General features: G+C 41.4%; 1 protein-coding gene across 3 annotated transcripts in view; it reads left to right on the forward strand.

The window, feature by feature from the left end:
- The window catches only part of CNTN5 (contactin 5), a 1,298,632-nt gene that overhangs the window by 1,225,505 nt on the left and 47,603 nt on the right, over positions 1–25,524 (forward strand). For all 3 annotated transcript variants that reach the window (XM_075851517.1, XM_075851516.1, XM_075851518.1), the window contains 2 exons: positions 18,295–18,365; positions 18,960–19,194. In XM_075851517.1, the coding sequence (XP_075707632.1) occupies positions 18,295–18,365; positions 18,960–19,194 (306 nt within the window). The remainder of the gene's footprint in view (positions 1–18,294; positions 18,366–18,959; positions 19,195–25,524) is intronic.

Raw genomic sequence — 25,524 nt, forward strand, 5'->3', positions numbered from 1 at the left:
ATGTAAGACATGGTCATGCCTAGTACTCTTCTAATACAAGCTCATGACGAGTATGCCACATCATTAAAAGCATAGTAACAGAGCTAGCACGATCAGGGTGGGGAGCAACGGCTGTAGAGATTTTTCTGATCTCCGCCATTTAACCCTTTGTATGCCATAAATAATATTGATTTCGGCATTTAAAGGGAGCGGAGAGAATGAGAGGGGACCTCTCTTTGATCGTTTGATCAAAGCCCTTACCTGGCATGGGCAGACAATTGAAGGACCTCAGGGCTGTGTGAGCATATTCCATTTTTAGGGCATAGTTAGGTATAAGTAAATGGGGGAGGAAACCTCCAGCTCACCGATCCTATGTCCGAGCTCGGACAGCGCACGGATACTCGTGGCGGCACACTATGAAGATCAAAGCAGAAAAAGAGAAACTTGATCCAGCGCTGGGTTGCATGCAACATGCCATGAGTAAGGACAAGCGATTTGTCTGAAACGCGTAGGCCTGCTATCTGATGCATCCACCCCTATGTATATGGACTTTTCAATATATTTGGAATAAAGTTGGAATATTACTTCCTTTTAAACCCAGCGCTGGATCAAGTTTCTCTTTTTCTGCATAGTTAGGTATGTCCTAAAAATGTTTTGTTTACTATTAATGCACAGGCTATTGTACTGGCATAAAGATATTTGACAGTACATCATAGTTAAAAAATAAAAGTCAAAATTAAAAATCCCCTTTAAAAAAAAATAAACGCTCACTTTTTACTATAAATAAACCATATTATGTCCTTAAACATAAAATAAGATACAGATTTTTCGGTATCTTCATAACCGTAACAACCTGCACGATAAATTTAGAGAATCATTGAGGATGAACGGCGTATGCCATAAAAATAAAAAACTGTAGTGGAATTGCTTTATTTTTGCCAAAGTAAAAATGTATATAAATTAAACGCTAATATATATGTCCCAAAAAATGCCGCCGGAATGCATAGAGGAAAAATCAAAAAATTGTTCAGGTCCTCAGGGGATTAATGTTGATTGTTGAGGGAAGGATACATTTATCCCAAAATCCAGTTGTAGGCCTTGCCAGTTAGGCCCCCTTGCCATCACGTTTGTGCCCTACGTTTATCGTATACGTCACTAAAGCAATAAACGTGTCCATAGGGCTCCATTAACCCGTTGGAGACCAAAGGAGTATGCATATCGATGTGACGTACTTTTGGCCGTGTAGAGTGGACTAATATAGTGAGTAAATTAATTTATGGAGTTAAAACGGACGATAATTATGCAAATAAACAACATTTACAGAGGAAATGTTTGCACAACATACCACATCTGCCTGGTAGAAAAGCATTAATGGGTTTTAATTTAGCAGCTGGGAATGTTTTCTCTGCTCTTTTTGGAGAGTCACGTTCTGCTTTTATTAAACCCTCTAAGGGAGGAGAAATGTCAAAACCAGCCAACAAATCTAGCTTTCATATCTAAATATATGTAATTCATTTGCTGCATCAGATGGCACCTGTTTATTAATAAGTACACTGAACAAGTCAACTGTGCTACTATTTTGGGGCATACTTACCTAAGTATTTGGGGTACATACTAACCCACTACCACCCTTACTCCACCCTTACCATGGCTGGCCTTACGAGTGTGCCACCTGTGCAGCTGCAAAACTTGTCACTATTGAAGGGAGTGCCACTGGCCCTAATGGTATGGGAACCTGGAGCTTGCACCTCTGATCCCCCACTTGGTGCTTAAACAAAAGCTATGGCATGGATCCAGGTATATTCCCTTGTTTATTGGTAGGACAATGCTATTTAGGCATTTATCTGGTTTTGTTATTTGGGCACTTTACAGCAATGTTATTTGGGCACTTTACAGCAATGTTATTTGGGTACTGTATGATATGGTTATTTGTACCCAGCATCAATGTATTATTTGGGCACTATAAGGTACACATATAGGGGTTCTTAATAGAAAGTATTGCACAGGGCACCATCCAACCCAAGACAATGTCTTATCTTGCTATCATACTCAGGCTTAGGCCGGCTTCACACAGGTGCATTTTTCTCGATCATATTACAGACTCAAGTCTCAGCGAGACCGGGTCTGATGGATTGACGTTGTTTGCTCAGGTCAGTAGACTCGCGGTGATGGCGGGACTTGTGGCTGTAATACTGCCACAAAAATATACCCATATTATGCCTGTGTCAAACTGGCCTTATAATATATGCATATTTTCCACGCTAAACTCACGTGAGAATGAAGATAAGCCACGTTTCTTACATCTCCCATGCACCGGGGCAGAGGCTCAGGAAATTGAGATGTGAGGTCTTACTTGACATTGTCCTCATGGAGAGCTTTTGGCCACTGATTTTATTCAATAACCCTGTAGAGTTATTCCGTTAGTCATGGTAAAAAAAATTCACTGGTGACCACCAAGTCTCCGGTGTTATGGCCCTCTAAAACATCGCCCTATATCTCCGCTTCTTCGCCCCCAGTGACTTAGGAAATGTACCGTAACTGCAATCACATCTCAATTTTCAGAGTTATATTTTGTACTACTTTTATACAAAGCTTTCTAGTAAAGTTTGATTTGTATGCTTTAGGTGGACGGCAGTATTGACACCTCAATTTATCCATGTCAATTGCTTTTCTTCAAAAGTGGTACTTATGTTCAGGGCAATAACATCGATGGGCTATACTGAAGATGAGCCATCAATGTTTGATTGGTGAAGGTTCCGGAGGTTTTCCGGATTGAGCTTTCTAAGGATAGGCCATTAATGTTATACTAAACTAAATCTCGTTCAGCAAAAAGCAAGCCCACATATGGCTACATCGTCGAAAAAATAAAAAAGTTATGGCTCTAGGAATGCACCGATGAAAAAACTAAAAAAGAACTGGATTATTGTGCATGTTAATTTCCATTTAATATTTGACTATACAGAAATGACAATGCAATAAAACATGTGTAGCCACTTTTAAATGAGTTTGGTCCCGCAGAATAATGAAATTGGCAGAAAGTATACAATTCAAGCACTAAGTTCTATTTCAATACATTTTCTTGGAAGCACTGCCGTAAAGGAGTTTTCTCAAACATAATTGTTTCATAGGGGGGGGGGGGTCCTACCTCTGTGCTTCACATTAAACCGCAGACGTAATGGAGAGGTGATTGCACTTGTGCTCTTCTCTCTCCATTCAAGTCTATGGGGTTACATAAATAGCAGGGAAGGCTCAGCTGTTTCCAGAACTCTCATAAACTTGAATACAAAGACCTGCACACATGCCTGGCCAGTTCTTCGCTGCGGCTCGATGCAGCTGCCTCCCTGCACATGCACCACTCTCTTTTCAATTCCAGTCTATGAGAGTTACGGAAAGAGCAGGGCAGGCTTTCTTAGCATCCATAGACATGAACGGAGAGAGCAGCACACATGTATGGCCCCCTCTCCATTACGTCTGCGGCTGGTTGCAGTCACCTCCTTAGGCCATGCTTACACGTTCAGAATATGATGAGAATTTAGCCACGGATCCCTCCGGATTCGCTGAAATTCCACTTCCAATGCATCTTCTGAATAGAGTTTTTGTCAGATTTGCTGAGGATTTAAGAGTGGATTCCACCAAATCCGTTGACATTCCACATTCAATGCATGTGACCGGATTCACATGCAGCGGAAAAAATCAGCGCAAAATAATGAACGTGCTGCAGATTTGAAAAGCTACAGATGCGCCCCATTGAATTACCATATGGCTAGTCCAGTGGCAAATGAGACGTGTGAACATAGCCTTAGTGAGAACGGGGGACCCGGTGGTTCTCATAGGTGAGGTATCCTGCGAATGTGTCATAAATCTCTGAGATGGAAAATGCCCCTTTAAATCTTCCTGTCTTCCTGACTGTCTTTAAGGTGAATCCGAGTTCCAGCGAGGTTTCAATTACTCGTTTGTATGGAGTGAAGATGATATAAAATAAATTGTTACCTGACATGAACTCATCATAAATTGCAGAATCTCAAACACGCTGTCAGAATTTATCATTTTTATGTAGAATTCTAAAAGGAAAATGAGTCGCTTATAAATCGGATCTTGAAACTGTGTGGGATTCCAGTCATGATTAGAAGTGTCACATCTGTTTTCCGAATCACTTTGTAACATAATAAAATGACATGCAATTTAACCTCCCACTTGGGAATCTGATCATCTACAATATGATGCCTGACTTGGTGGAAAGCGTTAATATGCAGCACAATCCTTCACGCACCCATTGGATGCAGCCCGCGGAGGGAGCACTGGATGCTGTTTTCACTGCTTCATTGGAGAAACTTGTAGAAGTTGCAATTCATCAATATTTCTGGAGAGTTAATGAATCAAATGGCAGTCTTACTAAAAATGAGATATCTCCAGATATAAAAGAAGCAGATGTGATTTTATTGGTTCATATAAGAATTCATCAAGTGAAAGTGTTTGTTTTTGTATATTTTACGTCTATTTTTAGAAAGTCTTAGAAATAATTAATCTAAAGTGTCCTTTTGTTCTATAAAGAGGTTGTCCCACAAAATACATGTATCCCCTATCCACAAGGCAGGACATACATGTGTGATCGCTGGGGGTCTGACCGCTGGGACCCCCAGCGATAAGGAGAACAAGGGACATGAGAAGCTTGGGACTTGTGTGTCCAGCAGCTCCATAGAAATGAATAGAGCGCCGGTCACGCATGCACACAAGCGCGACCGGTGCTCCATTCCCTCTAATAATGTATGGGGACAAGTGATCAGAGTAACGACCGCTCATCGCCATCCATAGCTCCTTGTGACAGGATCAAACGAGCGCCGATCAACGATGTCTCGTTGATCGACACTCGCTGCACTGGCCGGTGTAATAGGGCCTCTAGTGCTTGTCTTACTTTTGGTGGTCTTCTTAAATGGAAAGGGATCGCCCAAAGCAGAAAATACCTTTAAAGTGAATATTTTATGTATTTAAAGGCTATAAATTGTTTGAAGTTGTCTTCGTATTTTTTATTTTTTTATGCATATATGTGTTTTGGCATCCTAAACATTTTTCTAATATTTTATTAAAAGATAAATTTAAAAAATCATGTTAGTGCTGCAGCTTCTATGCATCTACTATACAAGCTGCAGAACGCCACTGTAAGCAAAGTCCGTCAGTTATCTGGATTGACTGGTGTGCCTCTGCTACACAATCTAACCATAATACCGATCAGATCTACGTTCTTCAACTACTTAGATTTGATCGGTATTAAAGTTAGATTTTGTGTCAGAGGCACACAGGAGCTGCTGTAACCAACTGACGGACTTGGTTACAGCCTTTAATTTTAGTTTCAATAATTAGATGTAAGTCTGTAAAAGAGAATGTGTTTGATCTGTTTTATTAAAATATTGTAGCTACGTATTTATTTATTAAAAATATTAATGGTAGCGGATATATTTTGTGGCACACACTTCCTTCCTGTATTATTTGTATGGACCACAGAGTAGGGGGTGTGCTTTATGGTAGCTGCAGTAAATTAAAGATAATTGACAGACAAATACTATAGATTATTGTAGTATCTAGGAAGTGAAGAACTACAGCCCCTCCCCCAGAGAGCAAAGAGTGACAGCGGAGCCTTATCTGTGTGTCTAGTGTTACTATCCTGCCTTATCTAGGCCTCTAACAGTACAGTAGAGCTGTCATTATATCACCCACCCTATACTGATTCTGTCCCAGTCTACACAGTAAAGATGACAAGTCAGTTGAAGAAATTAGCTTCTAAAAACTGAAAAATGACTCAAAACTGCTGACAGATTCCTTTTAATAAAGAAAAAAAACAAATAATATTCCCTGTCATAAGTAGGAACTTTACCGGATGATCATTGTATGGAACGCTTCAAGCTCCATTTAATGAAAAATAAAACTTTTTGATATGTTTATAATATTTGTTTAGTTCAATAAAATGGTAACCCCACCAATGCTTGAAGACCATGCTGGTCATGAATGTGCAAAAACTACTTGGCTTGTAAACAATACAAATAAGCAGGCACTACACAATTGAAATTAAATTGTCCTGCTGCAGTACGATCCCATAACGCGGCCTTTTAAGCTGGAACCCTTGTTTGGATGAGTATGATAATAAAATAATTATTAATATTAAAGGGTAATTATTCTTTAAAAAAAACTTCTGACATCATAGTGACATTTCAGAAGTTTTGATCATCGGTGGGGGTCAGAGCAGTGAGATCCCCATTGATCGCTAAAATGAAGCGGCAGAGGCGCTCGAGTGAGTGCTGAGCCGTTTAGTTTTTGATCGCCTTTTCTCGGAAAGCCGCGGAGTTGGTGTACAGGGTCATAGACTTTCTATTAAGCTCGTACACCAATTGCTAGGCTTTCAGAGATATCCAATCAGAAATGAAGCGGCTCAGCGCTCACCCAAGCACTACTGACACTTTGTTTTAGCGATCGGTGGGGGTCTCAGTGCTCACACCCCAATCGATCAAAATTTCTGACATGTCACTATGAAAGTTTTTGACATGCAACTTTTTGAAAGTTTAATCACCCTTTAAGAACAAAAAAAGAAAGATTATTATATAATATGTGAGTACCAAACATAAGTATAAAGAAAAATCTGTTCAAGTATAAAGTATCAAGTGCAACATGTGCAAATAAACTAGAAAACAAAAATTCATAACATATGATATATAACATTCAAATACAACAAAATGAAAAACATCCCAATAAAAATTAAATAATAAAGAGCGCTCGGCTATATCTGGCAATGCCATAGAGAATGAATGAAGCAGCAGAGCGCATGCGCAACCTGCCGCACCATTCATTCGGAGAGACGGGACCCTCGTTATCGTGATCGGTGGAGGTCCCAGCGGTCGGACCCCCACCGATCAGCATGTTATCACTTATCTTGTGGTTAGGAGATAACTTTTAATGTTGGGACAACCCCTTTAAATAAGTAAGTGCTGGTTCGATGCAAAAGTACTGCAGCCTGCCGCCCCACGCGTATCCCAGTTGGTAAGTGCAGATTCCTCAGGGTTAATCCAAAAACAAATTGGCTTGTGACACATGACTAATTAGGAAGAGCCAGTGATTTCAATGATACCGTGTTGTGTGAGTATGATGAGGTGCTCCCAATGTAGTGCTAAACATAATCCATATCCACTGCGGGCTCCGGGCTGCCATCTTCCTCTACACATCACTTGGACTGGCAGTGCCACCATTAGTATGTGCATAAATGTTCATCTACAAGTCTTCGGATAAATGTAACTGAATCTCCATAATAGCATGGAAAGTCACTGGTGTCACCTGCTGGTCCCAGTCTACCTACTGCACTAGTTTAGCTTCAGCTTCTATAGACTTCGGCAACTGTGTGACTACTAAAAAATATTCTTTATGGAGTCACAAATAATCCCAAATGAATAATACCAATGATACCATTTACTGGAGTGTCCCTTTAAGTGCAGGTTAATATTTATTTTTCATGGCATACTTATAGTTATTTGCTGTTTGTGTTTGCCCCTTGGAGAACATTTCATTGCATAAAGAAGAACCTAGAGACCAATTTGAAGTTTTAGCAGTAAATTAGCATTAACACTAAGAAACTTGTTGAAGTTTTCTTGCTTAATGGCTCCTCACTTCACTGTAGCTGTCAATTTACATGTTCTACTTGGATAAATTATAGACTGCACTGGGTATGCTAATTTAAACCACATTATTCAGACTTAATGCAGCTATGGGGCATGGTGTCTAACAAATAGCAACATTTTGGGTATGCCTAAACATTAAACGTGATCAATAATCATCATGCACGTTATGTCTATATAGTCACACCCTAGGGGGTCATTTATGTATGAGCAGTTTAGCTCTTCCGGCATATTTTTGATTTCATGACTTTGCTCAGTGGTGTTTTGGGACCTTCAAACTGTTTCTGCAAGGTCAGGTATATAAATGTGTAACACGTTGGTGCATATGAAGCATGACCAATCATTTCTAAGAGAAAAAGGAAGAAACAGGATCTAAATGACCCATCAGGCCCATCTGGTAAACCCAGGCTGTGGCACATCGATGGGCAAAAAGATCCAGCAGAAGACAACCCCAATTGGAGGTGACTTTGGAGACAATAACTTGCCACGAGGATCGATTTCTTATGCGTTGGTACAAATGACCTATTAGATCTTAATGAAATATCCTGGATGTACAATGAAAATAATGTCGTTTATTATACGAATTCTCATGAAGGATGGGCCCTCAGAGTCTTTTCTCCGGTGGGACCAAGAAACCTCAGTCTAACAATGGGGAGAGATGTCAATGGTGGACCTTTATTGGTACCCAATACATTCTGTTACTACTGGGGAAATTAAAAACATTGTAGGGTGGCTATTACAATTGATGGGTGTCCAAAGAGTGAAATGGACATTGGTGGTCCACTGATATCAATACTCATCATACAAGCCATGTCTGTTGTCACACATTTTAGGGGGTCATATATGTATGAGCAGCTTAGCTCTTCTGGCTTATTTAATCTTTTATGACCTTGCCCGATCGTATTTTGAGCAAGGTCATAACAAGTTGGTGCATATGAAGCCTGGCCTGATGGGTTTCCAATGAGTGCAATGGATATTAGTAGTCTACCATACTTGAGATCTATTTTTGATGCAGCTCTTAGCTCTAGCTCATATCAGGTCCCAATGGAGCAGATGAAAAGGGGTTAACTATGTTGCACCAAGTATACATTTTCCAAATTGAACCAAAAATATTGTACTAGACGAGACTATTGCATTCTCGGATAGACTCTTATCTTTTGATTTTTACAATCCATTCCATTAATTTTCCTTTGTAGAAGAATTTTGAAGGTGACCTTACATGGTCCATATTTTTTGACAATCATTTTGAGAATGAGGCCATATATTGGAAAATTGAGTGCACCATATATATTGGTGGAGGGCCTACAAATAGCTGTTGCATAACAGCTTCAAGCTACACCTATACTTGTAGGACTCTTGTAATAGCCATTAACCCTTTAAAGGGGTTTACAGACATTTTTAAAACCCCAGTAGAAGCTAAACATGGGTAAAAATAACAAAGAGGCACAGACACGTATTTCAAATCTCCCGCTTTTTATAATTAAAACAAATGCATTTAAAACCATATATCGTGAAATTCCATTAAAGGATCACTAAACCTCAAAACTAATGTAAAAGGAAAGTGTGTGTCAGTCTGCAGGAATGATCTTGAAGAAATCTTGCAAAAAACAGGGATGATAGTATGTTCCTAACTGCTTCCAGTTTAGACTGGCGGGCATCGGGTGTGGGGGGGGGGGGTGATTTTGCTAAGGGGTGGGGCTTATCATTCTTTGTCTCGAATTGTAGACAGAGTTATGGGGGAGGTTTCTTGCTGGAGCCAATTGCCTTATAGCAAGAGACAGGACTGGTGGGAGGGATGAGAAGAGGGGGGGGGGGCTGACCTCCAGGGACATATATATAAGAATATATACTTCTCACCGTTTTGATTCTAAAATAAGAGGTTCAAAAGAGAGGGGGATACTAAGCGGGGAATTTGTGTATGTGTATTTTGACATTTAGTATTTCCTTTAATTTGGCAGTTGATAATCCATAGTCTGGTATCTGGTACTTGTTCACAGAACAGGGCTGCCATTTAGAAGAGAAAATAAATTAGGAAATTCCTCTGATGTAGTGTTAAAGGGGTTTCCCAAGACTTTGATATTGATGACCTATCCTTTGGATAAGTCATCAACTGTAGATTGGTGGGAGTCCGACTCCTGGCACCCCCACCAATCAGCTGATTGAAGGGGCTTTGGCGTTCCAGTGAGTTTACCAGACATAGCTCCATACATTTGGTAGTGGCTGTGCATGGTACTGCAGCTCTTTGCAGCTCAGTCCCATTCATGAATGTTACTGATATGCAGTACCAGGCATGGCCACCACCAAATGTAAAGACTCCTTCAATCAGCTGATCATTGGAGATGCCAGGAGTCAGACCCCCCACCGATCTGATATTGATGACCTATCCTAAGGATCGGTCATCGATATCAAAGTCTAGTAAAACCCCTTTAACATTTTGTTTAGAGTTTTCTTTAGGATACTTCTTTGTCTTTACATATGAGTTATATATACATTTCTATGACCATCCAATAATCCAGGAAAATGAATAATCTGGCGCCTTTTAGGTCTCGTTCGTGCCAGATTAAAGGATTTTAATTGTATATAGTACATAAGTACTATAGTATTGTATGTCAAATTCCAACTCTGAATGAGGGTACAGGGCATGTTGTGTATTACTTGCCAGCTGGTAATGACAAAACCTTCTGCAAGCAATGGCAGGTTGGGCACTGGAGACAGTTGGCATCTATGGGACCTAGCTTGCCCTGTTTTCAATTACCAGTTGGGTTCAAATTTCCTTTTAGCTTTCATGTGTTAGTTATTGTAATTCAAGTTTCATCCAATATTGCAAAGATTTTCCGTCTTTTCATTTCTGGTCTTTTATTTGGGCTCACCATCTGTACATCTGTTCCAAACTGTCAGGACAAGACGATGCAAAATGAAATGTTGTGTCATTTCAGCTCGTCATTAGAGCAAGGCTGTCTTCTTTATGTGCCTCATTACAAACAATTAATATGCAGAAGGCTCCGAATATACTAATTATGTGTCAATATGCAAGTTTTATATCCATATGAATACAATGATAAATTACCCTGATAGTTACACATTCCACTGACTGATATGAACTGGAGGTTTGTACCAGATCCACAGTGTCTGGCGTATGTGACATCGGACTGGAAAACTCCTCATCAAAGTAATTATTAGGCTTCATGCCCACTTCAGTGTTTTTCTTCAGGGTGCTAGCCATTTTTCAGACGGCTAGCACCCTGACCCATTCATTTCAATGGGGCCATGCACACTTCAGTTTTTTTGACGGTCCCGTTGCTCCGTTCCGACAAAAGTAGAGCATGTCCTACTTTGGTCCGAGATTCCGTGACCATGAAGCCCATGCAAGTCAATGGGGCCGGTAAAAAACTGAAGGCACACGGAAGGCATCCGTGTGCCGTCTGTGTGTGACGGAGCCGTTGCCTAGCAACGGCCGGGCGGGCAGAGGTACACATACAGACAGATACTGCACTAATCGGCCGCCCCTTCTCTCTGTCAGCACTCATAGAGAGAAGAGACTGCTGATCAGTGCTGGAACACAGCGATATTAAGAACAATAAGTTCATATGTACCCCAGCCGTTGCCTTTGTGACGAGTCCCTCCTCTGACATCCAGTCCGACCTCCCTGGATGACGCGGCAGTCCATGTGACCGCTGCAGCCTGTGATTGGCTGCAGCGGTCACATGGTCTGAAACGTCATCTTAGGAGGCCGGACTTGAGGAAGAAGCAAGGCAGGCAGGGAGTTCTGGGTAAGTAGTAACTTTATTTTTGTTGCAGCTTTTTTTTTAAATGAACCATTAATCTATATTGTGAGCGCCGCGCATGCTATTCCCCAGCGGTAGTCTCTGTCCAGGGTGCTGAAAGAGTTAAGGGGCTGCACTGATCGGCAGTAACTCTTTCAGAACCCTGGACAGTGAGTACCGCTGGACAGGGAATAGCATGTGCGGCACTCACAATATCGTGTACATAGTGTGAACGGGTTTCAGTTTCATCTCTGAAACTGAAACACGGTTCCAATTACGGACACACGGATCTGTGAAAAACAGCTGTGAAAACGGTGATGGAAGTGTGCATGAGGCCTTTTTTCTGGAATTTTCTGGAATTTTTGCTGGCATTACAGAAAAGGCCCAGCATCTCGTGACTGCGGAATTTCTACTAAAGCCTGTCTATAAAAGGAGAAATTTACCAAAGAAAAATGCATACGTTTATATGTAATGGTGGATTTTCTGGTTTAATGTTAACCCCTTAAGGACGCAGCCTAGTTTTGGCCTTAAGGCTCAGAGCCCATTTTTCAAATCTGACATATTTCACTTTATGTGGTAATAACGTCGGAATGCTTAAACCTACCCAAGCGATTCTGAGACTGTTTTCTCGTGACACATTGGGCTTCATGTTCGTGGTAAAATTTGGTCGATATATTCAGTGTTTATTGGTGAAAAATTGCAAAATTTAGAGAAAATTTTGAAAAAATTGCATTTTTCAGAATTGAAATGCATCTGCTTGTAAAACAGACGGTTATACCACCCAAAATAGTTACTAGTTCACATTTCCCATATGTCTACTTTAGATTGGCATAGTTTTTTGAACATTATTTTATTTTTCTTGGACGTTACAAGGCTTAGAACATAAACAGCAATTTCTCATATTTTTAAGAAAATTTCAAAAGCCTTTTTTTTAAGGTACCTCTTTTATTCTGAAGTGGCTTTGAGGGGCCTATGTATTAGAAACCCTGATAAAACACCCCTTTTTAAAAACTAGACCCCTCAAAACAGCATTTAGAAAGTTTTTTAACTCTTCAGGCATTTCACAGGAATTAAAGCACAGTGGAGGTGAAATTTGCAAATTTCATTTTTCTTGCAGAATTTAAATTTTATTATTTTTTTTTCTGTAACACAGAAGGTTTTACCAGAGAAACACTACTAAATATGTATTGTCCAGATTCTGCAGTTTTTAGAAATGTCCCACATGTGTCTCTAGTGAGCTCGTGGAATAAAACACAAGCCCTAGAAGCAAAGAAGCACCTAGTGGATTTTGAGTCCTCTTTTTTATTAGAATATATTTTAGGCAGCATGCCAGGTTTGAAAAGGTGTTGAGGTGCCAAAACAGTGGAAACCCCCCAATAGTGACCCCATTTTGGAAACTACACCCCTCAAGGAATTCATTTATGGTTGTTGTTACCATTTTGACCGCACAGTTTTTTCACAGCACGTATTTGAATTGGGCTGTGAAATGAAAAAAATTTAATTTTTTCCAATAAAATGTCATTTGTGATAAAAATTTCTTATTTTCACAGGGAACAAAATACCCCATTTTGTTGCCCAAATTGTCCTTAGTGTGGCAATACCCCATTTGTGGTGATAAACTGCCGTTTGGGCCCATGGGAGGGCTCAGAAGGAAAGTACCAACATTTGGCCTACTGGGGATTTTCTAGTGCGAAGTCATGTATGCAGAAGCCCCTGAGGTACCAGTACAGTTGAAACCCGCAAGAAGTGACCCCGTTTTAATAACTACACCCTTAAGGCATTCATCTAGAGGTGTAGTGAGCATTTTGACCAGAGACCTACACCCCATAAACTGTAATGTGGGTTCTCCTGGGTATGGCAATACCCTACATGTGGCTGTTATCAGCTGCCTGGGCACACGGCAGGGCTCAGAAGGGAAAGATGAGGGGGATAAGCTGTGCCGAGTGCATCAGGGTAAGTAAAATTGGGGTAAATTATAAACCAAGGGATGTATGATAAATTTTAAAACTGACTTTCATACAGAGCTCTGGTTATTCTGGCCACGTGTCACATTGATATATTGTGTCATACATTATCGCCCTCTTATAGCAGACTTTGCACCTCTTTTGACTTTTTCCCTTCTTGCCAGTTTGGGGAACTTCTCCTGGAAAGTGTTGCCCTGGTACGATGCGTGTGGCCCCGCTTCCAGAAGTACTGGGTGCCCCCCCTTCTTGGTCCCTAAAGATTAGGTTCTTGATAATCACCTCTTGAAATTCCAGGAAAGTTCCCGTCTGGCCTGCACATCGACGTAGCACATACGCATTGTACAATGCCATCTGTATGATGTGCCCGGCCAGCTTCTTATACCACACCGCATGGCGCTGTAGGGCTTCAGGACTTGATCTGACAAGTCCACCCCTCCCATGTACCTATTGTAGTCCAGGATGCAGTCTGGTTTGGGGGTGGCCTTTCCTTCATATATCCTAAATCTGTAGGTATACCCTGATGCACTCTCGCAGCTTATACATCTTTACGCCATACCTTGCCTTCTTACCCGGCAGGTACTCGCGGAATTGAAGCCTCCCTTTAAAATGTACCAGGGACTCATCAATAGAAATACACTTCTCGGGGGTGAATGCTTGGGAACACCGGGCACTGAAACGGTCTAATAGGGGTCTCCGTTTATACAAACGGTCAAAACTGGGGTCATCTTGGGGTGGGCACTGCTCATTATCAGTATAATGTAAGAAGCGAAGTATTGCCTCATTTATTTATTTTTTTAGGTTCCAGTTCAGTTCTGAAGTTGCTTTGAGGGGCCCATATATTAGAAACCCCTATCAAACACCCCATTTTAGAAACTAGACCCCTCAAAGTATTCACAACAGCATTTAGAAAGTTTATGAACCCTTTAGGTGTTTCACAGAAATTTAGAGCAAAGTAGAGGTGAAATTTACATTTTTTTTTTGTCAGAAAAATACCATTTTTTTTATAACACAAAAGGATTTATCAGAGAAACGCAACTTAATACGTATTGCCCAGATTCTGCAGTTTTGAGAAATATCCCACATGTGGCCCTCGGGCGGTAATGGACTGAAGCACCGGCCTCCGAAGCAAAGGAGCACCTAGTGGATTATGAGGCCTCTTTTTTATTAGGCACCATGTCCGGTTTGAAGAGGTCTTGTGGTGCCAAAACAGTGGAAACCCCCAACCCCCCCCCAAAAGTGACCCCAATTTGGAAACTAGACCCCTTGAGGAATCCATTGTAGTTTTCTTGGGGTGCATGCGGCTTTTTGATCAGTTTTTATTCTATTTTTAGGTGGCGTGGTGACTAATAAACATCAATTCTACTATTGTTTTTTTAATCTATTTTTTTTACAGCGTGCACCGTGCGCTATAAATGACATATTCACTTTATTCTGCGGGGCGATACGATTACGGCGATACCAGATGTTTATAGTTTTTTTTTTATGTCTTATGGCGTTTGCACAATAAAATACGTTTTGTAAAAAATCATTCACTTTTGGTGTTACCTTATTCTAAGCGCCAGAACGTTTTTATTTTTCAATCAATAAAGCCGTGTGAGGACTTATTTTTTGCGTAACGAACTGTAGTTTCGATCAGGACCATTTTTCGGTACATGCGACTTTTTGATCTCTTTTTATTCCACTTTTTGGGAGGTAAAGTGACCAAACAATTGTGAATGTGGTTTGGTTTATTATTATTTTCTTTTACGGCGTTCACCGCGCTGGATAAATAACGAAATAATTTCGTAGTTCAGGCCGTTACGGACGCGGCGATACCAATTATGTATAGTTTATTTGTTTGTTTATATATTTTTATTAATAATAAAGGACTGATCAGGGAAAAGGGGGATTTTTACTTTTAATACTTTTAAATCTTTTATTTTCTTATTTTTACACATCTTTTTATAACTTTTTTTTTACTCTATAACTTTGTCCCACTAGGGGACTTGAGGGCAGGAGGCCCTGATCGCTATTCTAATACACTGCACTACATGCGTAGTGCAGTGTATTAGAACTGTCAGCTACTCACTGACAGCAAGCATAGTGGGTCCTGACGTTGTCAGGACCCACTAGGCTTCCGTCTATGGCATAGCCGGACACCATTGTTTGGTGTCCTGTTGCCATAGTCACCATCGCCGGCCGCTGTCGCGTAGCAGGCCGGCGATGGCAGCTTAACCCCTAAAAAGCCGCGATCTCTATAGAACGCGGCTTTTAAGGGGTTAATCAGCGGGGACACAGCGATCGGTCCCCGCTGTAGGAGCTGCGGCAGCTGCTGTACGAGACAGCAGCTGCCACAGCTCCTGTATGTGTCGGGAGGACGGCCGAAACGGCCGTTACTCCCGAGACGTACTATTAGGTCATGGAGCGCGAACGATACAGCTGCCATGACCTAATAGTACGTCCAGGAGCGGGAAGGGGTTAAATAAAAGGTCCTGTAACTATCTAATACATATGTATCAATTCCTCACCATTTTCAAGATCTCTGTTTGCTGCTGGTGAATGAAAACTTTTTTAATGTTTTTATTTTAATCACCCATACTGTAGGCTGTAAACCCATCCTGATTTAATTCTTCTCACAGCTGAGAGTTTGCAACAATTGGATACAATTTAGGTTATTCGATGTGAGAGAAAAAAGTCTGGACTCAAGGCTGATACTTTTTACCTGTACTGCAACCTATCAGGACATGAGACACATTTGTCCATCTGGTGTATTTAGCTCACAAAGGAGTCTCTAGACTGGAAACAATTGTAGCAAACTCACAGCTTTGAAAAGAATTCCAGTTCTCAGCCTCTGGATGTAAACAATAATGTCCACATTCACTGACAACATGTAGAGTTCTTAAAGCTAAGTGATTGAAATTATATTACAAAGTTGTAGAACTTTCCGTTATAGAATGTTTAATATGTATTTACCTTAAAGGGGTATTCCGGTTGGTACAAGTTTACCCCCTATCTGTAGGTTGGTGTCCGACATCTGGCCAAACGCTGTACTCTGCTATCTCCGGTGCTCCCACAAAGAATGAAGTGCACATGAGCGACCTGCCGCTCTGTTCAAATGGGGGGTACGGGACCCTATTCTCGTGATCGGTGGGGGGCCCAGCTGTCGGACACCCACCAATCAGCAAGTTACCCCCTATACTATGGATAGGGGGTAACTTGTTCTAACTGGAATACCCCTTTAAGTCAGAGAACCCCTTTAAAGAAAATGTCCTCCTAAAATCACAATATAATTCCCTGATTCAAATTGTTGAAAATTCTCATGAAGATGCTTGGATAACCTATATGGCTGCCATTATAGCTCCACAATGAATTGTTTCTCAGATTTCCCTGACGTCTCAACAGCAAATCCGCCTAATAATGCAACTCTAGGAGAATGAGGGATGACTTATCAAGTTTGATTTGTCATACAGGATTCTAGGAAAGCAGTCATATTAGCTTTCCCTGAAACAGATATTACTAACAAAGAGATGTACAGATGTGTCCTTCTTTACCTTCCTTCATATCTCAACAATCCTAAGATGTGTGGCGCGAGATGACCGGCTTTGAAAAAAAAAAACTGATTTTGCGATACTCTGTCATGCGATGTCTATGCTATATGTGTCTATATGTAGACACCCAGTGGTTTTTATGTGAATTGCAGCTTCTGAAGGGTTTTGCTAGAATGTCGCGATATTGTATTGAATTGGTTTCATGGGAAATTGGTGTCCTTAATTAAATTCAAACAAAGGTAAGGGTGGAAACATTTGTAAGATTTAATCAATTCTATCATTATTGTGAACAAAAAGTTCACATGAAAATGCCTAACAAGGAGCTGTCATACCATACAGATGTAATGACATTTAACTTGATTTTTAACGCAGTACGGTGCTGTGACATCACAAGTTGGTTTCAGTCAGCTGACTGCTGTGACATCATTATGGTTTCAGGCTGGTAAGCTATTATGATATCACATATGTGTTTTTGTCAGGTAAGGTGCTGTGACATCACAAGTGGTTCTCAGTCATGTATATAGCTTTCAGGTTCTGTGACGCCACAAGTGTATTAAAGTGACATAAACTGCTATGACATCACAAGTGGGTTTCAGGCAGGTAACATGCAGTGACATCATAAATATGTATCACACATTCAAGCAAGTGTGATGTGTAACTAGTTTCAATCAAACAGGCAGCTATGACATCACAACTATGTCAGCTCATGTAACATCACAACTAGGTTCAATCAGGTAAACTAAGGGGTGAATATATGGTTAAATATGTACCCTGCATAAGGACCCTCTGTTGTTGGTGGCCGCCCCTATGCAGAACACATTGTATATTAAAAAATATTTTTTTTCTCATATCGTGTAATTAAATGCAATTCTTTCTTTACACTTGCACGTCCTTACTTTCAGCTTGTATACAAGCTGCGTACAAGATCACGGTTGAAGGACCTAATTATAATAGGATCTCCATCTCAAACATACAGCTTTCCTCATGCTGAGTCCTTGGCAACTGCTGTAACGCAAAACCCCCACTATAAGAATAAATACAGACCACAATAACTATATAATGAAGAATTGTACTATTATTATGTTGTTTTGTTTTATGCTCCGCTTTACTGTATGTATCTATATTCATGGTTAATACTTTGCAGTTGAATTCAGTTTTTAGATTCTAGAAAAGCTGCTTGACTGCTGTTTTCTGTATTATAGCTCCAACCTTGAGTTGTCACTCAACTTTCATGTAGTTCTGATACCTAAACCTCCCTAGAAATTTATATACAAGAGATAGAATAGCCATTCAGAGCTCAAGGAAAGATGGATGACAACCCCAGTAGGTGCTGTAGACGATATCTGCTGTCAACCAATACAAGTCGATATCATAAGACTGATAATATATTGTTTTTTATCTTTAGTGCCAAAAACTCCTCCAGCTAATGTCAGTGGGGGCAGTGGAAGACGTCATGAATTAGTGATAACTTGGGAGGTAGGTACTTGTAACCATTGTCCTAGACTAGTGACATTAGATTGTGCGCTCAGATCCCGTCTTTTATGGCCCAAATCTTCAAATATAAATGCGTATGGGGAGCTGTGAACAGGGTCGTCTTGGCACATCAGAGCACCAGTGTATCATCCAACGGCCTCAGACTCCGATACAATAATATGCCCAAAAAGTCCAGCAGAAGACAAACCCATTTGGAGTCAGATGTTTTGTGTAAATGAAGATTGGCCCAGAGAATAATTTCCTCTGTTAGACATTAAAAAAAACAGTCCGACACTGGCTGCTTCGGGAGAGGGGGGGGGGCATTGATTGGTGGTAAAGTAAAATATATAATGATAGAAATATAAAATGCAATATAATTTAAAGTTGCATTCATGTTATAATTGCACTGCTGCCGTAAGTTGGTCCAAAATCTGAACAGTTTAGATGGAAGTATAGACTGATATTGATCAAATGGGAGAATTTTGTATTCAGGTGGGCAGTTAAAAAGTAACTTACGGGAGCAAAATTGCTAAATTGGGTTCGAAAATTGGTATTATTTTTGGTTTTCTATATTAATCATAGATATGTTTCTTACAGCCGGTCTCAGAAGAGTTTCAGAATGGTGAAGGATTTGGGTACATTGTGGCCTTCAGGCCTAATGACACCAGAGGATGGAAGGAGAAAATGGTGACCTCTTCTGATGCTTCTAAATTTATCTACAGGGATGAGAGTACTCCACCACTCACCCCTTTTGAAGTTAAAGTTGGAGTATATAATAATAAAGGTGATGGACCCTTCAGTGATATAGTCTTCATCTGTTCTGCTGAAGGAGGTGAGTTTTAGACGGAAGCTGGACCCACCATATAGTCACTAATTACTTCTTGTGCCATCATATTCACTGTATACACTATAGAAGATGTGTGTAATCATGTTAAATAGTTTATCTAGTGTGGATACGTTGTTGGCAATATATCACCTATCCTCCACCCACTTGTCGGATCACAGTAGGATGTTGCAAGTGTTTTGGTGCTCTCCAGATATGACGGGTCAGTTGCGATTGCAATCTCTACAGCTCCTAGTGCTTCCCACTGAATTAAAAAGACGTTCTTCTTAAATATGTTTTTAGACATATCAGATAATTTATGAGTGTCCGTGAGCTGGGGCCCCCAAACGATTCCCCACAGAAAGGAGCCACATCGCTCTATAGAATGCCCAAATTCCTTGGATGTTTTTCTGAGGTTTCTTTGACAATCCATGAGACATGTCCGAGGTATCTGGTGACATAAATCTCAGAGCACTGTTGATGGGGATGGACTTTCTAAAGTGACCCCTCCCTTTTATTTGTGAGATTGTTGGAGGTCCACCCCAGGGAAGCCTCACCAATGTTAAAATGTCAGAAGATGAAAGTAGGTGAAATTTCTCATTAAAGTGGTGATCTCATGACAGACCCCATATAGCAAGGATATGTCATCAATAACCAATTGGTAGGGATCTGACTACTGTGACCCCGGCCGAATGGAAAGGGTGATGGCACTAAGAAAGCACCATCTACTGTTGGATCCCTTCAGATTTTTTGGGCGGACGCATGGTTGTCGCATTATAGTGAATGGCTGACTGCGTGGCCACCAGAAAAAGGCTCTTTCCAAACAGCTCATGTTAGAAGAAAGTGTATTCAATATGTACGTAAAACATCAGATTCCAAAAGTTACAAACTAAAGTTACATCAACTTTTACCAGAAAAACTGGGTAAGCTTGAAAAAAAAAACACAAGATATTGTGACTCGACACTTCATTTCTCAGGTTCTCCAAATGTTAGTGTCAATTATGCAGTGTGGTAACAATGAGGGCTTCATTTATCAAACAGCTTGTTGTAGTGTTTCACCATCTTCATGCTGTCAGTTTGACGTGATAAATTGTACCGATTATTCCATGAGGATGAACAATAATCCAAAAATCTTCAGTTACACAATTACAAGAACAAAAATGATGATTACAAAATATATGACCAAATCCTCACCAAATTCTTCCAGGATCGGGAGAATTTCTGCTCTAAGCCCATTTTATTTCTCATGTAGGTATTATTTTTTATCATTGTTCATGAAAAACATTTAGAAAAACATGAAATGCAATAGGTGTTCAGTTTCTGTCCAGCACAGGACGTCTTCTGGTAGGGCTATTTTGTCGATCACCTACTGAAGTATGCCTGATCACGGGCAGCTGATTCCCTACTGTCTCTGAAGTGGTAGAGACTATATATACATGAGACACATTGAGCATATTGATATATATGTTATATATATAACATATTGAGCGCTAGAGATTTGTTGGAATACGCATTTGTATAGGCCAAGATCCAAATGAGACGTCGTGCATGCTGCTCCCTTCACAATATTTCCGTGATCTTAGGACCAATACTTCACCCCCTTGTTTGCTAACAATGCAGTTCCCCTGGAAAGAAGAATCCTGCACAGGTTGCTGCTACCCAATAGCAAAGAGAATGGGACCAAGCATGTCTGAGCCCCCTATCTCCAAGGACCCCATATTATTGTTTGCCCTTATGGCATCTACGCCCTTGTAGGACATACACAAGGTCCCGTATACAAAGCAAATTGAATATAGCAAGGTACATACTGACAACTAGCATTGCTATATCTGTATATTATTCCTGATGTTTGGCGCCGGCTATAAAGGGGGATACGTTTAATACTTTCCCATCGGCCCTGACATTGTGATCACCGGGGCTGATTGATGTTATACTGGTAGCCTGGGACTCAAGGGTTGTCCAGTATTAATGCATTTTATATGCACAGGAAATGATGTAATGTCAAATACAAATATGACCATATATTATAGTTCAAATGTATTTCAGTAAAAATCCCCTAAAAAATGTATATAAATTATACATTAACTTATATGAATTATATGTACTAAAAAATTATGTCCAAAAAAAATAAATCTACAACTTGTCCTGATAAAACAAGGCCTCAAACAGACACGGAGTCTTAATAATAAAAAGTTATGGCTGAGAGCTTGCAGTGAGGTCCTTAAAGAGGTTCTCCATTTTAAACAATCCGTTCTTGTTAGAAGAGTCCCTTGACAATAAACTGATCACAAAGTGTCACCCTGCTGTAACTCCTAGTGATCAGCTGTAATCTGTGGGCAAACCTGGCAGTAAGGCTTCGTTCACATCTGCGCTAGGGCTTAGTTTCCGACATTCCGTCTGAGTTTTCCGTCGGAACGGAGCCCTGACAGACACAAACGGAAACCTTAGGTTTCCATTTCCATCACCATTGATTTGACTGGTGACAGATCCAGTGCCAATGGTTTCCATTTGTCTCCGTTGTGCAAGGGTTCCGTCGTTTTGACGGAATCAATAGCGTAGTCAAGTGGTCAATTTCCCTGCAGCGCCACCACAGGTGATATGAATCATTACACAGTGCCCATTCAAATCAAAGGGTAGGACAAAACCGTTCCTCCAGAGCAAGAGACACTCTTTACTCTGGCCAAGAGATGATGATCCTGAACAGAAGATCTCCTACATACAGATGTAGCCATCTTTATCTTGACTCTGATAACTTGCTGCAGCGTGATAGGTATATGAAAATTGTTTTTTCTAAACTAGACAACCCCTTTAAGAGCAACATTTTATTAGCGTTTTTAATAAGGTAATTCGATGACTGCCCTTTGATTTAAATCGTCCTAAAGATTCAGTTGGCTGAATATGTTAATATCAGACATTTTATAATGAAGAAGGTAGTGTCCCAGTGCTTGTATAATAACACGGTGTGAAATCGTATTGTTCTCCTCCCTTTTTTATATTAACATACAGCGGGTTCCCATAAAGACATGGAGCGGTTCATAAATCATTTTATCTCTTAGACTTTCTTCCAGTTGTTCCGATGTGCAGCTAAGAAGGCAACGAAAAATAGAAAGTATTCTCTCCGACTGTGTCCTTGGAGCCCGTCAGTCAGTTTATTAAACATAAAAACCTGTCTCTCAGGTCATATATATGATGAAGGGATGAGGGAGAAAAGCAATCTAAAATTTAAACATCACTACTGAGATTATTGGATGGTGTCTATGCTGTAAAAAGCTCTTGTCACAAGATAGTTGAAGACAGATTCTTTTTTGCAGTTTTTATATAAAGCGTCCTTAGTGCTGTGAAGAAGATGAGGCCCGTGTAGATGAATGCATGGTTATAACTTTAAGGGTATGTTCACAAGCAGTGTTTTCAGGAGTTTTTTGGGGCGTAAACGCCTCGAAGAACGCCTGAAAAAAACAGAAGCTGAATGCCTCCAAACATCTGCCTATTGATTTCAATTGGAAATACGGCGTTTCGTTCAAACAGGGCGTTTTTTTACGCAGCCGTTTGAAAAAACGGTGAGTAAAAAAACATCCCGTAATAAGAAGTGTATGTGAACATACCCTAAAGGGAAAATCAGCTAAAAAAAATACATTTTCCCCATGTTATGGTCAGTCATCCGACCTTCCCTACCCCAAATCTTATATAACTGGGTCTCTATCGTCTCCTTCGCTTCCTTCCCTGGATTATGGGTGTCGTGAGCTGCCCCAACCTCAGTATAAATAATTCATACTTACCAATTTTTGAGTAGGGAAATTCTAAAAAGATACGGATGGCAAAATGTTCCCCTTGTACTGCGCCCATTTATATAGGACACGCACAAGCTAAGACATTTGAATCATAAATTGTGCACATAACTCCTCTTTATCACACCCCAAAATGAATACAGATCCCAGACAAAAACCGCATAAACAAATACAGACCCCAGAGAAGGCCCCCTAATTAAATACAGACTCCAGACCAGCCCTCTAAATACGGACCCCAGACACCAAAAATAAACACAGACCGCAGACCCCCTAAATAAATACAGACCACCAGGGGCGTAACTAGGAAAGACTGGGCCCCATAGCAAACTTTTGACTGGGGCCCCCCCTCTGCTGGGAATCACACAACCCCCCCCCTTGTAGATAGTGCCTCCCTATAGATTCCACCACACAGCGCCCCCCTATAGATAGCACCATACACAGCCCCCTGCAGATAACGCCATACAGCCCCCCTGTAGATAACGCCATACAGACCCCCCCTGTAGATAACGCCATACAGCCCCCCCTGTAGATAACGCCATACAGAACCCCTCTGTAGATAACGCCATATAGCCCCCCCCCCCAAAAAAAACGGCCTATAGTTTGTCCTACAAAAGACATGCATCCCCTATCCACAGGACATCCACAGGATAGGGGATACATGTGTGATCGCTGGCAGCGATAAGGAGAACGGGGGACAGAAAGTCCCCCGAAGTTCTCCATGACTAACCTCGGACTTCCGGCGTCTGCGCAGTTCAATAAAAATGAAAGGAGCGCTAGTCACGCATGCGCACAAGCGCGACCGGCGCTCCATTCATTTCTACGGAGCTGCCGACACAGACCCCGGAAGTCTGAGGTTTGTCATGGAGAACTTAGGGGGGACTTTTGGTCCCCTGTTCTCCTCATCCCTGCCAGCGATCACACATGTATCCCCTATCCTGTGGATAGGGGATACATGTCTTATGTAGGAACAACCCCTTCAGTGGCGTCGCGCTGTAGCAGCTATAGCGGCTGCTAGCGGAGCCTGCGGCCATGGGAGGGGGCCGTGCCGGCGGGTGGCACGGGCCCCCTCATGCTGCAGGCTCTGTAGAAGTCGCTACGGCTGCTATAGCGGTAGTTACGCCACTGCGTATAGGTTTGTACGGCGTAAAACTACAGCTCCCAGCATGGCCTGAACAATGGTAAGGATATGCTGGGAGATGCGGTTTCACAAAAAAAATCCTATCACCATCATCTCGCTGCAGATCATACAGTGACTACATTACTGATTAGAGGCAGAATAAACATTTACATTAAGTGACTCACCGGTGACGTCTCAGATTGTAGTTCTTTTCTTCTCCCTCCGGTTCAGACATCTATGATGGATTTCTCCCGGCCATGACCCATTTCTGCAGTTTTCCGTTCAGATGTCTTCAGCTTCTCACTTTTAAAACATTTCTGCTCCTATAAACAAAGTTAAAATTCTCAACACATCTAAATATAACTGTCACAAACACACAACATGCCCCCTGTAGATAGTGACCTACATAGAAGCCCCTATAGATAGTGCCCACATATGGACTCCAGAGCTGCAAGGCAATAGTGCTAACCACTGAGACACCGTGCTGCCCTACATATAGCTTCCCCTATAGTTAGTGCTCCACGTATAGCCCACCTCTGTATATAGTGTCTCACATATAGCTCCCCCTGTATATAGTGTCCCACATATAGCCCACCCCTGTAGACTGTGCACTACATATAGCCACCCTGTTGCTAGTGCCCCACAGGTAACCCACCCCTGTATATAGTGTCCCACATATAGACCCCCCTGTATATAGTGCCCCACAGGTAACCCACCCCTGTATATAGTGTCCCACATATAGACCCCCCTGTATATAGTGGCCCACATATAGACCCCCCTGTATATAGTGGCCCACATATAGACCCCCACCTGTATATAGTGGCCCACATATAGAGCCCCCTGTATATAATGGCCCACATATAGAGCCCCCTGTATATAGTGGCCCCCACCCCCACATATAGACCCCCCTGTATATAATGGCCCACATATAGAGCCCCCTGTATATAATGGCCCACACAACCACATATAGACCCCCCTGTAGCTACTACCCCACATATAGACCCCCCTGTAGCTACTGCCCCACATATAGACCCCCCTGTAGCTACTGCCCCACATATAGACCCCCCTGTAGCTACTGCCCCACATATAGACCCCCTATATATAATAGCCCACATAAAGATGACCCCCCCCCCCACTATAGATAATGCCATTCACATTTTTATGAGGGGAAAAAAAAAAACTTGACATACTCACATTCGCCGGTTCCCACGCTGTTCACTGGCGATGCAGACATGCTCTCTTCTGAGCATGTCTGCAGGAGCTGAACGAGCGTCCTCCAATGACGCCGATTGGCGGGGCAGAATGACTTGCCCCGCCAATCAGCACCTTCCAAGCATGGAAGCGGCGCGATGATGTCATCGCGCCACTAGCCAATCAGTGTCATTGTAAGGCACTGGATGGTCAGGCACGGAACATGCCCGGCCATTCAGTGCTAAT

The sequence above is a fragment of the Rhinoderma darwinii genome, chromosome 2 (genome assembly GCF_050947455.1).
Source record: "Rhinoderma darwinii isolate aRhiDar2 chromosome 2, aRhiDar2.hap1, whole genome shotgun sequence".
Taxonomy (NCBI): Eukaryota; Metazoa; Chordata; class Amphibia; order Anura; family Rhinodermatidae; genus Rhinoderma; species Rhinoderma darwinii.